At 43.6% G+C, this 19232-nt stretch overlaps 1 protein-coding gene across 5 annotated transcripts in view; it reads left to right on the forward strand.

The window, feature by feature from the left end:
• Nucleotides 1-19232, forward strand: part of LOC129829982 (signal peptide, CUB and EGF-like domain-containing protein 3) — a 124222-nt gene that overhangs the window by 88769 nt on the left and 16221 nt on the right. For 3 of the 5 annotated variants that reach the window (XM_055892066.1, XM_055892065.1, XM_055892068.1), the window contains exons 7-10: nt 2822-2869; nt 6991-7107; nt 8777-8899; nt 16918-17034. In XM_055892066.1, coding sequence (XP_055748041.1) covers nt 2822-2869; nt 6991-7107; nt 8777-8899; nt 16918-17034 — 405 coding nt within the window. The remainder of the gene's footprint in view (nt 1-2821; nt 2870-6990; nt 7108-8776; nt 8900-16917; nt 17035-19232) is intronic. The other 2 variants (XM_055892069.1, XM_055892070.1) reach the window with 1 other exon arrangement.

Below are 19232 nucleotides of genomic sequence, written 5' to 3' on the forward strand. Positions count from 1 at the left end.
TTTGCTCAGTGTGTCTGGTTCTACCCTCTCCACCACGGTGCTGATGAGATCCAGACCCTTGTCAAGGACTGGTCAGCCACCCTATCATTACTGCCGTACGCTAGCGAGGCTGCCGGGACTCCACAAAGCCCGCTGTGGCCAAACTAGATGTCTGAGCCGCCATTACCAAGACCGAAAACATGTGCGCCTGATGTGACAGATTAGGGAGCGCTCAGGCAGTTAGGGTCTTGGGTTTCCCTCCACAGGCTCTGGGGGTACAGTGGTTTGGAGTATGGGGAGACGGGGGACAGGGAGGGGTGGTAGCAGCCCACTCTGCGGTTTAGTGCTAGTGCGATCCATCTATCTGAGGGGCTATTAGTTAATAAAACCACAATAAAATAAACAAACCGCCAAACCAGCCCCTGACGGCAGGCTGACTGACAGGATAATTGGGACTGCTTCAGCCAGGCACGAACATTACTACAGGCAGACAGACAGGACAGACTGGAAGATGGAGACTCCGAGTGAAAATACATTTCCTCAGTGAAAATGTCACCAAATAAGGATGGGAGAGGGTTTTTTGTAAAAATGTTATAGCGGTAGTGGAGGATGATGGTTGACAAAACAACCAAAGGAATCTTTATGTAAGTTAGAGTATTCTGTTCATATAGCTTCAATATACATACTAAACTACAGTAGTTTCATTGAACCGGGCTTCCATTTCAATGCTCTCAGTCCCATTAATGACACTGGAACAGCACCAACTAAACCATTGTTGACCAAGATTATTTGGCAATATGAACAGCACGGTGGATTTTTGTTTAATGTATATCCCATTTAACACTACACTCTGTTGGTTGTCCAACAGTGTGTAGCTTTTAGTGGAATATCCATTGAGGGTGGTGTTTCATGTGCACTTTACCACATCTTCATTCTGTTGTGTCAGTCTCTCCACACAAACTCAATTACTATTCAACAATAACGGGCCACGACACAGGCCTCTTTTATTTGAAACGGTTTGCCTTTTCATCTTTCCTGTCTATCACTTTTAGTACGTTGATGGGGGTTTAGAGTTTATAGTGCAAGTCTCAAGACATGTACTTTTACATGCTGTACATTTCCGTATCAGTAGAGCGCCCGTATATAGGGAAAAACACACACATAAAATTAGCATGGTGCAGCATATCTACATTTATGCTGTCCCTGTCACAGACACACACACACACACACACACACACACACACACACACACACACACACACACACACACACACACACACACACACACACACACACACACACACACACACACACACACACACACACACACACACACACACAAGTTGAATTAACACACCGTAATTCCCTCCTGGACTGGTCTCTAGTGTGTTTGCACATACTATATGTTTCTATAGAGCAAGAAAGTTAACAAAACAGAAAGGAACAGCCATCATGTGGAAGTATTCAAGTGGTTCGTATAGCAAATCATAAACATCTCCAAATAGCAGGCAGAGGCAGAAATTCTCAAACACACACACACACAAATGTATATGGACATGCACTCACAATCAAAAACACATGCATGCACAAAAGAGTGCACACACTCCACTTGCTCAAACGCACACACACATACATACTAACTTTTCAAGTGGTCCATACTGTATATCCATTCATATATACTAACTTTTCAAGTGGTCCATACTGTATATCCATTCTTACATTCTAACTTTTCAAGTGGTCTATACTGTATATCCATTCTTACATATTAACTTTTCAGGTGGTCCATACTGTATATCGATCAAATGTATTTATAAAGCCCTTCTTACATCAGCTGATGTCACAAAGTGCTGTACAGAAACCCAGCCTATATCCATTCTTATGGTGGTTGTACATTTGAATGCTTTTGACAGTGCTCTGTCTTTCTGTCTGGGGGCATGGCCTAGAGGCATGGTTGTTGGGACATGTTGGGATGCAGTCATGTGACAGTAGATGTAAACAGTGCATGCTGTGTGTGCCGTCCCCTCACTGTGGTAAAGAATCCTCAACGGTTCTCATGCGATTCTATGAAAACAGAGAGTGATATGGAACTGTGTGATCCCTCATTTACCTGAATGACATCAGAGGAATAAGAGATTCTAAGCACGTCGAGGAGAGTAGTGTCACACTCACACAACATAACACAACAGTAGCACCATGCTGTGTGATATCACAACTTCCGTTTTGTTTTTTACCCCAAATGCCTGCTAGCAAAGCATGAGGGTGAATCTGACTGTTTCGGACCTGCCTTTTCTTACTACCCACTAACTACCTGCTATAAATGGCTTGCAGAGCTTGAACTAACTGAATGACACCCCTGGTGTTACCTCAAGTCTGTCTCCACCCTACAACTCTTGAATGCGTGGCTCTTGTATGTGCATGATAGCTTCTTTCTGCCTTTGTCGTTAGAGGTGACCCTCTTGTTCTAGAGAATGATCTATCATAGCCATTTTCTGGTTTGATTTAGAAAGTACACACCATTCTTTGGTCAGTCATTATCAATAGCGCTGTGTATCAATAGTTTTGCCCTTGTGACAAATCAATGGTTTTCTGCAACTCCTCTGGGCGTTGATTCTGAGTGTCTCATCCAGTAGAAATAGATGACCTATTTGATGTGTTTCCTGAATATGCCTGCTTAGTCAACCAGCCCAGAAATGGGGGCAATTCCAGTGAAAAGTGTACCACTAATGTACAGTATTATATACATACAGAATTATTCTCATGATGACATCACCGATGTTTGGCCCATGGTCCTAATTGGAGCACTAAAGCAGTGTTTTTGCAATGTATGTGTATGTGTGTGCAGGGGAGAGGAGTCTCCAGAACCAGGCAGCCCCACAGCTGTTCCACAATGGTAAATATCTCTGTTCCTCTGGTTCCTCTCTTGGGGCTCCACTGACCATCTGACTCCTGACTGCGCCCCTTCGTCCGTCTATGTGGGTGTGGGCTGTAGGCCGACCGACCCGGGGGAAACTAACTAACCTAACACACATTGCACCCCTCCCAAAGGGGCATCATCCCTCTCTGATCCCTGACCTTTGACACCTTCCCACTTTCCTTGTCCTTCTGTGAATCCCCTTTCAATAACAATGGTGGCTGCCTATGTCAAACCATGCATTTCCAAAACAACGCTGCTGTATTAGGAAGAAGCCTTCAACTTACCAGCACAAGACAGTTTGAGGAAAATGAAAGACAGGTAAGAGATATATGGGATGTATTGAATACTACAATATAGAGGCTTTAGAATGGACTTCCTGGAGCTGTATCATAGAGCAGCCCTTCCCAACCTAGGGTTAATCCTTAGCCAATCTGTTCTGTCTGACCCTTTCATAAACGTTATATGCCTATCTTTTGATAGCTGTAAATGGATGTGCTGGTAATAGCTGGGCTAAGTGAATGGCCTGACTCAAAGTCCTCAACCTCTCTTCCAATTACTGTGATGGCTGTTTAGAAACAGGCCTGTGGTTTATTTGTGTTTTGATACAACTGCCATGAAGGGAATTAAGCCCTGTGCCGAGCAGCTATCCGTGGCTGGTTCTGAAATGCTATCACAGAGTATTAGTGCTTGAGAGGAAGTCAGAGGCATGGCCATGACTTGACAGTCAGCCACACAATAGACAGAACACAGAATACCTCTTTGTTCTAAAGTTTCATGTAGGCCTACACCATCCAACTTTTTGGATGCACAGAATCACGTATTTTGGAAGTTATCATGTGCTGTAAATGTATGCCGTTACGTAGTGTGGAATGTATACTTCCACTTGGAGAAATGTACAGTACAGGTTTTATATTTCTTTCAAGATTTATCTGAACATTTAAGAGGGAGTGCATAGTATGTAAAAGTCTCTCTTTCTCCATCAAACACAATATTATGATCAATTGTATTGAGAAACAATCAAATATTATTACATAACAATTCAAATCATGAAGAATACACTTCAACCCAAATTGTCTGCTGGATAAATTATGCTGTTATGATCTGACAGAAATGCCAAGAAAAATAAGCACATAAATCTGTATAAATGAATCAGACCACTGCATATCAGAGAGATTTATGACTTAATTACAAAGCTCCAAAAACCTGATGAGAGAGGGGGAGAAAGAGAGCAAGAGAGAGAGAGACCGAAAGCGATAAAGGCGCGTGCAGTGCATTGTCTAAGGAGATTCACTCTCAAGGTATTTTAAGAGAGATAAAGTCATTTTGTCTAAACTAATAGTAAAAGAAAGTTGTTATCATGGTCGCTCGTGCTCTCTGCCGGGGTTTCAGTCAGCTCAAACAGAGCTCAAAGAGCTTCCCTAAATGAGCCCAGAAATCGATACTGCCAAGCCTGACAACAGCTCACCCTTTGGTTGCTTTCAAAGCTGCGGTGGTAGAGGATACTTGCAGACCATTTTCAGGGGTTGTCATCATCCTATTGTGTTTTTATAATTATTATTGAAAAAGTATTTGCTACATTATTTTCCTTCTTTCCAAATTACCTTGTGTACTATTTTCATAATAACCCAATTCTAACTGCATGACTACTGCTAGGTGAACTCAGAGGCTTGGATTTGGAAGAGAGAGAGAGAGAGTGTTTGTGTGTGTGTGTTTGTGTGTGTGTGTGTGTGTGTGTGTGTGTGTGTGTGTGTGTGTGTGTGTGTGTGTGTGTGTGTGTGTGTGTGTGTGTGTGTGTGTGTGTGTGTGTGTGTGTGTGTGTGTGTGTGTTTGTTTGCATATGCTTATGAAATATTTTGTTTGACTATCCAATTGGTGGGCATTGACCGCTTTGGACATATTGCCTATGTCCACCCAAATTCAATTGTATTTTATTTAGCAGCCAGCTAGAGGTATGTCTCCCCTTGGCAAACAACTAAAGCTTATCACCACATAGGTGTAATTTGCCAGTCAAATGACAACATATTGCTATTGTAACGGTTGTCGTTGGTGGAAGGAGAAGAGGACCAAAGTGCAGCGTGGTACGTATTCATAATAATTTAATAAAGAATGAATACTGAACAAAAACAACAAACCGACAAACGAACACTTCTGTAAGGTGCAAACAAAAACACTAAACAGAAAATAACTACCCACAACCCACAGTGGGAAAGCAGGCTACCTAAGTATGATTCTCAATCAGAGACAATGATCGACACCTGCCTCTGATTGAGAACCATACTAGGCCAAACACATAGAAATATAACGACTAGAACAAAACATAGAAAAACAACATAGAATGCCCACCCCAACTCACGTGGCTGGTCTGCCCGTAGCTGTGGACGTGGCTGGTCCGCATCCAGAAAACCCAACTCACACACATACCAGAGCTTGTGTCGCTCTCTTCTTTTTTGGCAAGCCATAATCGTCATAAATGTTTCATTACCCTCTTAACACATGATCATTACTGTTTTGTGTGATAACTGCCCCACTAAGCATTTTGGAGGCATGTCGTGACAGTTCTGCATCGCCGTGTCTGCCAACTTTCTGTGCCTCAAAGACAGTGTGCAATTTGGACAAACACACAGGCTGTGCCACTCATCACCACACAACACTACCGTGGTTCACTAGGAATGCTCTCTCTCTCTCTACCCCAGCGCATAGCCCTTGGACTTTCACAGAATGGCTGAGCCATCGTCTTTAATTTACAGCCAGAGCCAGGCCCATGAAGGCCCATACCAGCAGAACACTGCCTGGGGTCTCTGTCACAGTGTTGCTGTGATACCACTGTCTGTCACCAGAAGTGAAACGAGCAACAAATGCTTAAACACTTTCTCCCACTTAGATAGAATTCCTTGATTTATGATCCTTGACGGTTTGGTCTGCCTCATCATGGCTGCTCGCTGTAGCATAATGTCATGTTAGCCTAGGTATTCCCCCAAATATAACGTTTTTCTCTGTGGAGACTTGTGCAGCTGTGCTTCCTCTGTGGTGCCACGTGTGAGAAGCCCTCTCCATACCAGTCTCAACCCTCTCAGCAATCTGTGATGAAGCCCACAGCCAGACCAGCTGTTCCGGTACTCTTTATGAGATGGGTTCTTGGGTCTTTAATAGACTAATTTGTGAGTTAACTGCCGACTGGTATCCCTCAGCTTATTAGAGGAAAAGTGATGCAATGTACTTCTCTGTGAGTGATCAGCTGCCCTTAGAGCAAGATATCGTATATGAGGTTTATTTTTTTAATGGTGTTATTTTTCCAGAGTTTTTGAAGCTATTGGTGAGGGCTGCCAAAAGAATGTAACAGTAGACGGACACCAAGCTCTTTAAAGTGTGATCAAATTTCTTCTCTTCTGCGATTTGTTAAAAATCTCTTATCTCCTACGTGAAATGTGTCAGCGTCTGTAGATGAGGTCATGAGGCATGGCCTGGCAGCCAAGCTGCCCTCCTTTCCCTGACTGACCACCCTCCATTCCTCAAATCAATCTTTCTAACGCACGGACTGGCCTGGCGAAATTGCTTTTTTATCCCCAAAATGCCTGGAAGCTCTTGTCAAAGCCAGGGTAAAAAATATATATTTTGACCACAACTGTCTGGAGGAAGAGCTGGTTTGCCCTCATGAGAGGAGTTGGTTGATGTCCTGTGAGGAAGTTGGGGGAGGAATAGGGGTGTGTTTTTAAACTCACTGCTCCCAAGAGCAGCTAAACATGCACACACACACACACTCATTTGTTTATGTCTTGACATTATGCTCTTAGTACTCTGATCCTCTATTCTCCATAGTGTTGTTGTTAGTCTGGTGCATTATCTAACTCTGTCTTCTTTGTCCACTTCCCTTGAGCAAACAGGAGAAAACTACTTCAGCACTTCCTGTCTCTTATTTGTCTTGTTCTTATCCTCTTTGAAACTACACTGTACACTAATAGACATCTTTTAAACAAGCAACCGGTTTTGGGAACAGTTACACCACCTATAAAATCCCAGTGTGCGTGTGTGTGCGTGCGTGTGCGTGCGCGTGTGCATGGGTGTGTGTGTCTAACTGTGATGTATGTTTCTCTCTGCAGAGACGTGTTTAGTGAACAACGGTGGCTGTGACAGCACATGTCACGATGCAGTGACCGGAGTCCGCTGCAGCTGTCCTGTAGGCTTCACTCTCCAGCCAGACCGCAAGACCTGCAAAGGTAACCTAACACACACACCCTCTCACTTCACCCTATCAAACAAAAATCACCTGTCAATCACCTGGTTGCAGATCAATCCTTCTTTCTATGTTTTACTTTTGATCTATCTTGCTGGTTCCTTTACTGCCTCCCCTTCCATCCCCACAGCCCTCCATGTACATTGTGTCCACAGTCACAGTGGCCACGGGAATCAGGGACCTAACAGACTCTAATCAGGGAGGCATTGTGGGCTTGTTGGGGCGTGTAGGACTACCTTTGGTTCCCCAGGTGTGGCTCACCTGACCACACCTTGCCACCCTACTCTGCCTCCCTCCCCTGCCCTTCTTCTTCCCCTCTGTCTTATTTGCTGCCTCCGTCTCTTTCAGAGCTCTCACATTGGGATTGAGAGGTAGCCCAGGTTTTTCAGAGCTCTCACATTGGGATTGAGGGGTAGCCCAGGTCTTTCAGAGCTCTCACATTGGGATTGAGGGGTAGCCCAAGTCTTTCAGAGCTCTCACATTGGGATTGAGGGGTAGCCCAGGTCTTTCAGAGCTCTCACATTGGGATTGAGGGGTAGCCCAGGTCTTATTAGGATGCCAATAATTTAATGCTGTGTATATATTTCGTATGACCATAACCCTGAGGTAATGGGTACTGCTTTGGCAGCACATCCTTTTGTCAAGCTGCCCGTATCCTGTTACTACTGTTAAACACAAATAGCTTAATTTTCTCAAAACTTATCAAAAAGCTTTTGGAAATGTATGCGAAGAAGAGCATTGGAGTCAGAAGGATTTAGATTAGGAGTACATTTTGGGAAGATGAAAACCTAGAAGAAGAGACAGAGAGAGAAAAGAAGAAGCAGAAGAGCTCTGTGGAGAAACTCAAGACTTGATGCTGCCAAGAAGCCAAGAATAGGAGTCTGCTTCCCCTCCAGTGCTCATAACGTTAAAGCTAACAATTCTGATAAAAGTACATTGGATTTTATTAGTTTTCGTTTCAGGGGAAACAAAAGGAAAACAACCTCAGAGAGCACTGGCACGAGAAGACAAAGAGAGAGAGAGAGAGTTATTATTTTATTCCATTTCTGAGGCATTTATTTTAACCAGATGATGGACTGAACTCTCCCTCAAGAAACAAACGCCTCATTTACGACAATGTTTAAGATTTAATCTGAAACATGACCCAACCTGCCAGTCCCGGGTGAGCCATATGATGTATTGATTGGTTATTGACGATGAAAAGAACGGTCGAGCTGTGCCGGGCTGTGCGGCTGAGACATAGTTCTCCCCTGGCTGTCTCTGTAAGGGCTGTGATCTATTCTAACATGTGGACCCAGATCATACTCGTCTTAATGCCGGCCCTAAGGGAAAATCTCTAATGCACTTTCCTTGTGCAACTCTCTCTTCTCTTTCTGGGGCGGATCTCCACTCAGCTGTGTGCACCATTGTCCTCTACTTAACACGCTTGTTCTGTTCTCGCCTGCTGCCTGGGCCCCAGAGTCATCCATCACACATGCATATTTCAGCCATCAAACACACATCACATCCTTACCCTCTATCTCTCTCTCTGCCCCTCTCTCTCTCTCTCTCTCTCTCTCTGCCCCTCTCCCTCTCTCCCATCCACCTCTCTCTCTCTCCCCGTCTGTGCATTAAAGTGAATGCTATGTACTGTATGTGTTTTCTGTCCGCAGACATTGACGAGTGTCGCCTGAACAACGGGGGGTGTGATCACGTATGTCGGAACACAGTGGGCAGCTTCGAGTGCAGCTGCAAGAAGGGCTACAAGCTGCTGACAAATGAGAGGACATGCCAAGGTAGGAGCCCATCCCTCCAACCAATCATCGGTCAGAAAACAGACCTAACAAGACCTGGTCATACTGCTCATGATCCAATGTCCCAGTAACCACTACCTGTTCTGTGTGCCCTTCAGCTAATGACATAGATTTCAGATGGTTATGAGTTCAGCAGGTTTATTCACCATGTTACTGAGGTGAATTGGAAGGTAATAGCATAGTCGTGATAGTAATACGTTGACCTCCTCCTCCTAATTGTTTTGGCTTCAGCACGCTGAGGGAAGCTGCAGAACCAGGTATCTATCTGCCTTGTTTGTTTCTGAGATTCGCTGGGAGCCGGGGGAGCCAGCTGTAGAACAAATAAAGAGTGTGCCATGCAGAACTATGGAACCATGGAACTATGGAACTGAGCTAACTGACATTCTGAGTGGAAAAATAGACGATGTGCCTTGTCAATCAGTGTCAAGGATGGTGCATATCAGGGACATGCCTTGGGCTCAACCCTGAAACACATCAACCTAAACATGAACATCTATACCAAGTATGCTGTTCAACTCACTGTATGGAGACCAACTGTTTCTATAATGTAACTTTAGAATATGTAAAGGTACATGAACCTGACTATTTGGGGTAGCAATCTTTCTCTCCTCATTTGGAATCTATTTACATCATTTGGCAGATGCTTTTACCCAAAGCGTTTCACATTCAACACACATTTAACACAATATGGCTCAAGGGAGAAAACACATCTTTAATGTTCCCTCCAACCAACTCAGCCATATGGTCTTGGGAATATTCCGAGCTGAGAGGAGAAGGGTGGTGTTGTGTTGTATGTGTGGGGAGCTACTTGGGAACAGTGTGGACATTGTCAGGAACAGTTTGTTTTGTCTGCAGATGAGGGGTGTTGATAAAGCTGGCCTCTTGTTGAGTGAGGCGTTGTCAGGCCAACACGCTCTGCTGCACCCCGTGCTACACCGCGCCACGCTGGCTACAGACTCATCCGTCTAGTCTACTCCGCCAGCTCCTATCCCTCCTGCGCTCCCTGACAACTGAAAAGAAAGAAAAGAGAGAAAAGCTTAATTTCTCTAAATTGCTGTCAGGTTGTTGCAGTAATCCTGGGTGTCTGCTACACCTGGGTGACTGACTGACTGATTGGTCCATGGCAGGGAGACAGGGATTTTAGCAGGTCTATAGTGTTATTCTAGTGGACTGTTTGTTTACAGTGTGTGAAGAGGTGTTTTGTTCCTTAATATATCATGGTTAGGTAGTCCCACATGATCTTACTGTACTTCCTTGATAGGTAACTGTCAATATAGTGGCCATCTTGGCCATTTTTTCTTCATGTTTTTTGTGCAGATCTTTTTTTGAGTGGACACCTTTATCCAATGTCCTAACATCAACAGCAATATACTATACTGAAAAAATATAAACGCAACATTTTTCATAAGCTGAAATAAACGATCCCTGAGATTTTCCATACACACAAAAAGCATATTTCTCACAGATTTTGTGCACACATTTGTTTACATGCTTGTTGGTGAGCATGTCTCATTTGCCAAGATAATCCATCCACCTGGCAGATGTTGCATATCAAGAAGCTGATTAAACAGCAGTATCATTACACAGGTGCACCTTGTGCGGGGGTCAATAAAATGCCACACTAAAATGTGCAGTTTTGTCACACAAGAAAATGCCACAGATATCTAAAGTTTTCAGTGAGCATGTAATTGGCAAGCAGACTGCAGGAATGTCAACCAGAGCTGTTGCCAGATAATTTAATGTTAATTTCTCTACCATAAGCCTCCTCGTTGTGTGGGGGAGCGGTTTACTGATGTCAACGTTGTGAACAGAATGCCCCATGGTAGCGGTGGTGTTATGGTATGGGCAGGCATAAGCTACAGACAACAAACAATTGCAATTGCATGTTTCAGCATGATAATGCACAAACCCATGTCGCAAGGATCTGTACACAATTCCTGGAAGCTGAAAGTGTCCCAGTTCTTCCATGGCCTACATACTCACCAGACATGTCACCCATTGAGCATGTTTCAGATGCTCTGGATTAACGTGTACGACAGCGTGTTCCAGTTCCCGCCAATATCCAGCAACTTTGCACAGCCATTGAAGAGGAGATGGACAATATTCCACAGGCCACAATCAACAGCCTGATCAACTCTATGCGAAGGAGATATTTAGCGCTGCATGAGGCAAATGGTGGTTGGTTTTCTGATCCATGCCCTATCTTTTTTTCAAGGTATCTGTGACCAACAGATGCATATCTGTCACGTTCCTGACCTGTTTTCTCTTGTTTTATATGTCTTTATTGGTCAGGGCGTGAGTGTTGGGTGGGCAGTCTATGTTTTCTATTTCTATGTGGGGTTTTGTGTTCGGCCTGGTATGATTCTCAATTAGAGACAGGTGTGTATCGTTTGTCTCTGATTGAGAGTCATACTAAGGCAGCCAGGGTTTCACTGGTGTTTTGTGGGTGTTTGTTTCCTGTGTTAGCGTTTGGGCCACACAGGACTGTTGCAGGTTAGTCACGTTTGTTGTTTTGTTAATTTGTAGTGTTTGTTGGTTTGCCATTAAAATCATGAATACCTCCTACTCCGCATCTTGGTCCGATCCATGCTCCTCCTCGTCTGAGGAGGAGAACGACATTGACAACCTTTACAATATCAAGTTTCATGTTTTTAATGTCACGTGCACAAGTACAGTGAAATTCCTTTCTTGCAAACTCAAAACCCAGCAATGCAATAATCAATAACAATGTAATACTAGAAAAACACACAAGAAATAAGAAGAAATATGAAGAACATACTAAGTAAGCATACAGGGTCAGTTCCAATATCATATTCAAAATGTGCAGGGATACTGGAGTGATAGAGGTAGAAATGTATAGGGGTAAGATGACTAGGCAACAGGATGTATGATGAACAGAGTAGCAGCAGCTTGTATGTGAGTGGGTGTGATTGTGTGTAGAGTCAGTATAAATCTATGTGTGAGTGAGCTGATGATGGAGTGAGTGTTTGTGAGTGTGTATGGCCCTCTCTGTGTGCATAGATACAGTGCAAAAATACAAATAGGTAAATAAAGATACAAGGCTAACTCCGATAGTCTGTGTAGCTATTGTGTTAGCTATTTATCAGTCTTATTGCTTGGGGATAGAAGCTGTTCAAGAGCCTGTTGGTGCCAGACTTGATGTACAGGTACTGCTTGTGGAAGCAGTGAGAATAGTCTATGGCTTGGTTGGTTGAAGTCTTTAACGATTTTCCAGACCTTCCAACCACATCGCCTGATATAGATGTCCGGAATGGAAGGGAGCTCGGCCCCAATGATGTACTGGGCTGTCTGCACCACCTTCTGTAGCGCCATGAGATCGAGGGTGGTGCTATTGCCATACCAGGCAGTAATGCAGCCAGTCAAGATGCTCTCAATGGTACAGCTTTGAACTGTTTCAACCTCCCGAGGGGGAAGAGGCGCTGTCGCACTTTCTTCACTACTGTGCGTGTGTGTTTGGACCATTTTAAGTCTTTAGTGATTTGGACACTCTTGACCTACTCTTTACCTACTCCACTGCAGTCCTCCCCCCCTTGTAGTCCACGATCAGCTCCTTGGTCTTACTGATGTTGAGGTAGAGGCTGTTGATCTGGCACTACTCTACCAGGTCACTAACCTCCTCCCTGTAGGCTGACTCATCGTCGCCAGTATACAGTAATATGGGGAAGTATAGGAGGGGACTAAACACACACCCCTGTGGGGCCCCTGTGTTGACGTCCAGGATGCAGTTGTAGAGGGAGGTGCTCAGACCCAGAGTTCAAAGCTTGGTGATGAGCTTGGAGGGGACATCAATGAACAGTGTGACATCAATGAACAGCATTTTCACAGAGGTACAGTATCTTATCTAGGTGGGTGAGGGCAGTGTGGAGAGCAATAAGAGAGGCACTGTATCTCGAGAGGTGCTGTTCTTCTCCACTACTGTTCATGATTACAGAAGTGAGTACTACAGGGCGGTAGTCACTGTGGCATGAAGCCTTAAAGTTCTTGGGGACAGGAAGGATGGTGCTCATCTTAAACATGTGGGGATTACAGACTGGGACAAGGAGAAGTTGAAAATGAATATGCATGCCAGCTGTTCTGTGCATGCTCGGAGCTTCCTGGAATCTGTATCTGTCTAAGGGCCTAATCCATTTATTTCAATTGACTGATTTCATCATATGAACTGTAACTCAGTACAATCTTAGAAATTGTTGCATGTATATTTTTGTTCAGTATAATTCTTAAGTAAGTGGTGTGTGGTCAGCACCTCCTCAGTCCAAGACCCAGCTGGGTGACTGGAGCATGGACCATCTCCCACGCTAGCTAGCTGAGATCTGGCCTGGCTAGCCATTGTTGTTTGGAACTTTGGGGAGCAAAAAGGAAGAGGGAAATGTGCTAAGCATAGGCCCAAATAACACTCTTATCTATACCACCTGAAGGCAGTGCCATACGTGAGTAAAATAGCTATAAAAACAATCCTAATAAGTCCTGACTTATTAGAGATGTGGCTGTGCTGTTCGGTAAAAAGAAGAACCTACTACAGTACACAAAGTGCATACTGTAATATGGTGTTGGGATGTATAAACTGAACTCCACAACCATGTTTATCTTGCTTTGAACGGCCACTGTGTTTCCCAGCTGTCAGCGGCCCACGGCCCATCAATCAAGACGCGACATGTCTGGCCTGGTCCAGGGCTTGGAGGCATTCCTCGACCCTTCCTCCCCCCTACCCTCCCCTCATCCCCTGCTAATCCCTATGAGGGCGGTGTCGGAGGGCCCTTATCAGATCCTACTATGTCTCCCCCAGGAGGAGCATCTAGGCCTTATCTACTCTGTGTAAACAGCCTCGGCCAGGCATTGTTTCACCATTCTATTGTTGTAACATTTATTTGCTCTGAAGGATTGTTATTTTGTGTAGCTGAGAGGGGGAAGAGGAGATGGTGGGGTGATTCGTAGGGCAGTTTGGCACAGCGTGAGTCAGCGTAATTGCTGCTACGGAGGAGGATTGGCGGAAGAAACCTGTGGCCTTGTTTTTAAATTTAAAAAAATCTTATGCAGTAATATGCCTGGCACCTCATAAATAACACAATTGTAGAAATGTGAGATTGTTCAGATTGAGGGAGAAAGCAAGGGGGTTTCTGCCTGTGTTGTGTTAAAAAAACAGCATCCACTGTTCCTTCAGTGTGTTCCTCATCTGCACGTACACCATGGGTCTCAAGTCCTGCCAACCACTGCATACCTTACCTTACCTGCTGGTAAACAACGAACATAGTCCCAGGCATCCTGAAACATCCAAGCCCATCCCTTACTTTGTACAGTGTAGTACAATACAACGCTACAGGTTGCTTCTTCCCATTGAATCATATTGAACAGAGCTAGATAGAGTATGTCCCAGCAGCAAAGCATGTACCCAGTCAACCCCAGTCCTGAGATGTTAGCTAGCATCCCAATATCCCAGAGGAGCTCTTTCAAACGAAACAAATTATGCCATTTAGATGCCAATTCATTCTATTTTTGACAGCTAAGTAAAAGTTAGCTCTTAAAGCCTTCACGCAGTCTTTTACATTTTAGATTTTTAAAAAAATCATTACTGTATTTTTAAATTATCACTGTATGACTAATAAATCACTGTGTGTTTTTATTTATTGAAAATAACCAAATCTATTTTTTATAATTTATTTCCCTTTCCCTTTTGCCATTGAAATGCTCTGTCTGATCGTGTTGGTGTGTTGATACAAATTTAAATATATGTACATACACAGCTAGAGCCTACCCAGTTTACCCTAGAAGGGATACAGCTTTTGTCAAATTGCCGTCAAAACTTTTCCTAACCTTAACCTATTTCTCCTAACCTGCTACGTTAATTCTCCTAACCTGCTGCGTAAGTTATCTTAACCTGCTACGAAAAGTCAAATTTGACAAATGCTGTATCCCATTTAGTCAAACCCACTTACCCATTCAAAGTAGGAGGATACGTATGCAAATATAAGATGACTGGTCATTGGTCAGATTGGGATTTCATGATTTGGGCCAAAAACTCCATTCCACAGGTTGAAATTCTAGGATTTTTCATTCAAACAGCTCTTACACAACAAGGGCATTATCATAATTTTCATAGTTTCTGAGTGTTATTTCGACCACATAGTGTGGAAATATCATTTAAAAAATGTACAATCACATTTTTAACTGCACTGCCCCTTAAAGCTCTACTGAGCCCCAAAATAATAAACCGATGTGGCAATACATGAAAAGCATCTCTTTCTCAGTAGCCCAGTGTTAAACAGAAATATGATTCCATTCAAGATATTGTGAAAGAGAGTTCACAACGTGAACATGAAGTGGAGATCACTTCCAATTCTTTACCTGAATGAATATCTCCTCTTCATGTTCGACATCAGCCTGTGTTCCTCCCGCCACACTGAAGACTCCCTGTCTACTCTTTTGAAAACTGACAACTTAATGGACATGGCGTTTAATCTCAACCCAAGCCCACTTCTTTGGTTGGAGGTGTTCTTACAAGAGGCTTGTCAAGTAGAAAACTCATTGGCTGTGTCGCATCCGTAAAATATAAACGCAAAATGCAACAAAGATTTTACTGAGTTACAGTTCATATAAAGAAATCAGTCAATAAAAATGTATTCAATAGGCCCTAATCTATGGATTCCACATGACTGGGCAGAGGCGCTGCCATGGGTGGACCTGGGAGGGTATAGGCCCGCCCACTTTGGTCTCAGAAGATCCCGCAGGTGAAGAAGCCGGATGTGGAGGTACTTGGCTGGCATGGTTACACGCGGTCTGTGTTTGTGAGGCCGGTTGGACGTACTGCCAAATTCTCTAAAACGACATTGGAGGTGGCTTATGGTAGAGAAATTAACATGGAATTCTCTGGCAACAGCTCTGGTGGACATTCCTGCAGTCAGCATGCAAATTGCACGCTCCCTCAAAGAGAGAAAAACTTTTTCTGGAAAATGTATGGGATTTTTTATTTTAGCTCCTGAAACATGGGACCAACACTTTACATTTTGCGTTTATATTTTTGTTCAGTGTAGTTTGGTAAACTATGATTTCAGAGTAGCTTGCCCAACACTGGTAATTGCAGTCATTTAAACATCGGATGGTAGGCTTCTGAACCCAATGTCCTCCACCTAACTTCCTGTATTATGTTAATGGTCTCAGCTCCAATGTATTCACAGGCATGGAGAATGATATGTATGAGTATAGGTGAATTTATGAGTCCAGTGGTGTTCCATTTATCTGATAAAGACAAGCAGGGAATACGGATAGAGAAAGCAATGCAGTGCTGAGTGGCAGGGGGCAGGGTCAGGGAATACGGATAGAGAAAGTAACAATGCAGTGCTGGGTGGCAGGGGGCAGGGTCAGGGAATACGGATAGAGAAAGTAACAATGCAGTGCTGGGTGGCAGGGGGCAGGGTCAGGGAATACGGATAGAGAAAGCAATGCAGTGCTGGGTGGCAGGGGGCAGGGTGAGGGAAGTTGGCTGGAGAGGTATGGGCTATTTCCTTTAGACAGACATATTCATGACTCTCTGCTTCTCAGACAAATTATTTCCAATTGGCTTCAGAACAAAATAATGAGACATTTTCAAGATAGTGAGCTAGAGGGAATGTTCATTAAATTGTCATTTTTTTAGTGGACGAAACGGTAATATGGGGAAATGATTGACAGGTAGTTCGAGAATTGAAAAATGGTCCAAAGCTCCTGTTATCAGTAGAGGAAACATACTCCTGCTCAGACTCCTGCTCAGACTCCTGCTCAGACTCCTGCTCAGACTGTCAACCAATGTCTCATTCCAAACAAAATGATTTTCAATTTTAAAAAACATTTTGTTATTTGCCAGGTCGCATTGCAATTTATTACTAATCCAAGCTGCCATAAATCGTTTTTTTTTCTTCTCATTATAAAATCTTAAATGAGTTGTAAGAAGTTGTGTATGTGAATAATGTGAATTAATACCCATGTCTCTATATTTCCCCTCTTCCCAGACATTGACGAGTGTTCTTTTGACCGGGCGTGTGACCATTCCTGCGTCAACTCCCCCGGCAGCTTCCAGTGCTTCTGTCATAAAGGCTATGTTCTCTACGGTCTGGCACATTGTGGAGGTAAGGTGGCACTTCTCCCGCCTCTCCAGGTCTCTGTACACTATTACTCACCCAGCCCACCACACTTTCTCTAGATCGTTATCCCTCGTAACTTGAATATTCATTGGCATTACTTCATCTAGTTTTTATACCAGCTGTATTTTGTGTAGTCTGTTTGTATGGCTCCTTATTCCATATTGCTCATCAGACCAGTCAGTCTAATGCTGGCAATCCCGAGTTGGAGGAAGACTGATTTAGCCTTGATTTTGTGACATGAGTAGTACACAGTTGCACTAAAACAAACCACTCTTATAAGAGGACGTGCTTGATGGTGTGTGCCAGATCTGCAGGGCAGAGAGAGAGGGACCTGTTTGAGCACATCAGGCTGTTTCAGCGGCCCTTTGATGGTCTGTGTATCACGGGTCTGAATCTGATGCTGTCTCCAGAGACCTCTCAGCAGAGGGTCTCTCAGAGGAGGTGTAGGACATTAAGAGAGAGAGTGACAGAGAAAGACAGAGAGAGAGAAAGAGAGAGACAGAGCGAGACAGAGAAAGAGGAGAGAGAGAAAGAGAAAGAGAGAATTCACAAAATGGGACGAACACCAAATTGAGACTGTTTGCAGAATTCTGCAAAAATATCCTCCATGTAAAACACCTCCAACGTAAAACACCAAATAATGCATGCAGAGCAGAATTAGGCCAATACCCAATAATGATCAAAATCCAGAAAAGGAGGCGTTAAATTCTACAACCACTTAAAAGGAAGCGATTCCCAAACCTTCCATAACAATGCCATCACCTACAGAGAGATGAACCTGGAGAAGAGTCCACTAAGCAAGCTGGTCCTGGGGCTCTGTTCACAAACACAAATAGGCCCCACAGAGCTCAAGGAGAGCAACACAATTAGACCCAACCATATCAAAAGAAAACAAAAAGATAATTACTTGACACATTGGAAATAATTAACATAAAAACAGAGCAAACTAGAATGCAATTGGGCCCTAAACAGAGAGTACACAGTGGCAGAATACCTGACCACTGTGACTGACCAAAACTTAAGGAAAGCTTTGACTATGTACAGACTCCTTGAGCATAGCCTTGCTATTGAGAAAGGCTGCCATAGGCAGACCTGGCTCTCAAGAGAAGACAGGCTATGTGCACAATGCCCACAAAATGATGTGAAATTTGAGCTGCACTTCCTAACCTCCTGCCAAATGTATGACCATATTAGAGACACATATTTCCCTCAGATTACACAGATCCACAAAGAATTCGAAAACAAACCCAATTTTGTTAAACTCCCATATCTATTGGGTGAAATACCACAGTATGCCATCACAGCAGCAATATTTGTGACCTGCTGCCACAAGAAAAGGGCAACCAGTGAAGAACAAACACCATTGTAAATACAACCCATATTTACGTTTATTTATTTTCCATTTTGTACTTAACTATTTGCACATAATATGACATTGAAATGTCTGTATTCTTTTGGAACTTTTGTGAGTGTAATGTTTACTGTAAATTGTTATTGTTTATTTCACTTTTTTTATTATCTACTTTACTTGCTTTGGTTTGGCAAAGTTAACATATGTTTTCCATGCCAATAAAGCCCTTAAATTGAAATTGAATTGAGAGTGACAGAGAGAGACAAAGTGAGAGAGAGACAAAGAGAGAGAGCAACAGAGAGAGAGAGGGGAGAGAAAGAGACAGAGAGAGGGGAGAGACAGAGTGACAGACTATGTACACACACAAAACACATAGCTTTCCAATTATTTCTTCTCCATTCTTGTTCGTTTTGACAGTTCTACCAATGCAGGAATGTTATGATAGCATATTTCCAGCACATGGAATGTAAAATGTGTGAATGAGAGGGCAGAATAGTTGTCTGGCATAAGAGCTGTGTGTGTATCTGTGTGCCATTCTAGAAAAGTCCTACTGGTGATGAATGACTCTCCCTCCCTCTTCTAGTCTACACTGTCGGAACTGTTAGATAACCCTGAGATTTATGTTGCTTCCCCTGCACCTCCTCTTCCACAGCAGTAACCAAGGTTGTGTTATTCCCCACCGTAGTTTATCAGTTGAAATATAGCTGCCAAACACTCCAGAGACTGCTGCTCAGTGCTTAACAATGGACTCACCCTAAATAACCCCTATTAGGTCAGTGACCTGCTGTGGAGGCCTGTCATCACTGGCTTCAGCTGACATGTGAGAGAGACT

The sequence above is a fragment of the Salvelinus fontinalis genome, chromosome 31 (genome assembly GCF_029448725.1).
Source record: "Salvelinus fontinalis isolate EN_2023a chromosome 31, ASM2944872v1, whole genome shotgun sequence".
NCBI lineage: Eukaryota > Metazoa > Chordata > Actinopteri > Salmoniformes > Salmonidae > Salvelinus > Salvelinus fontinalis.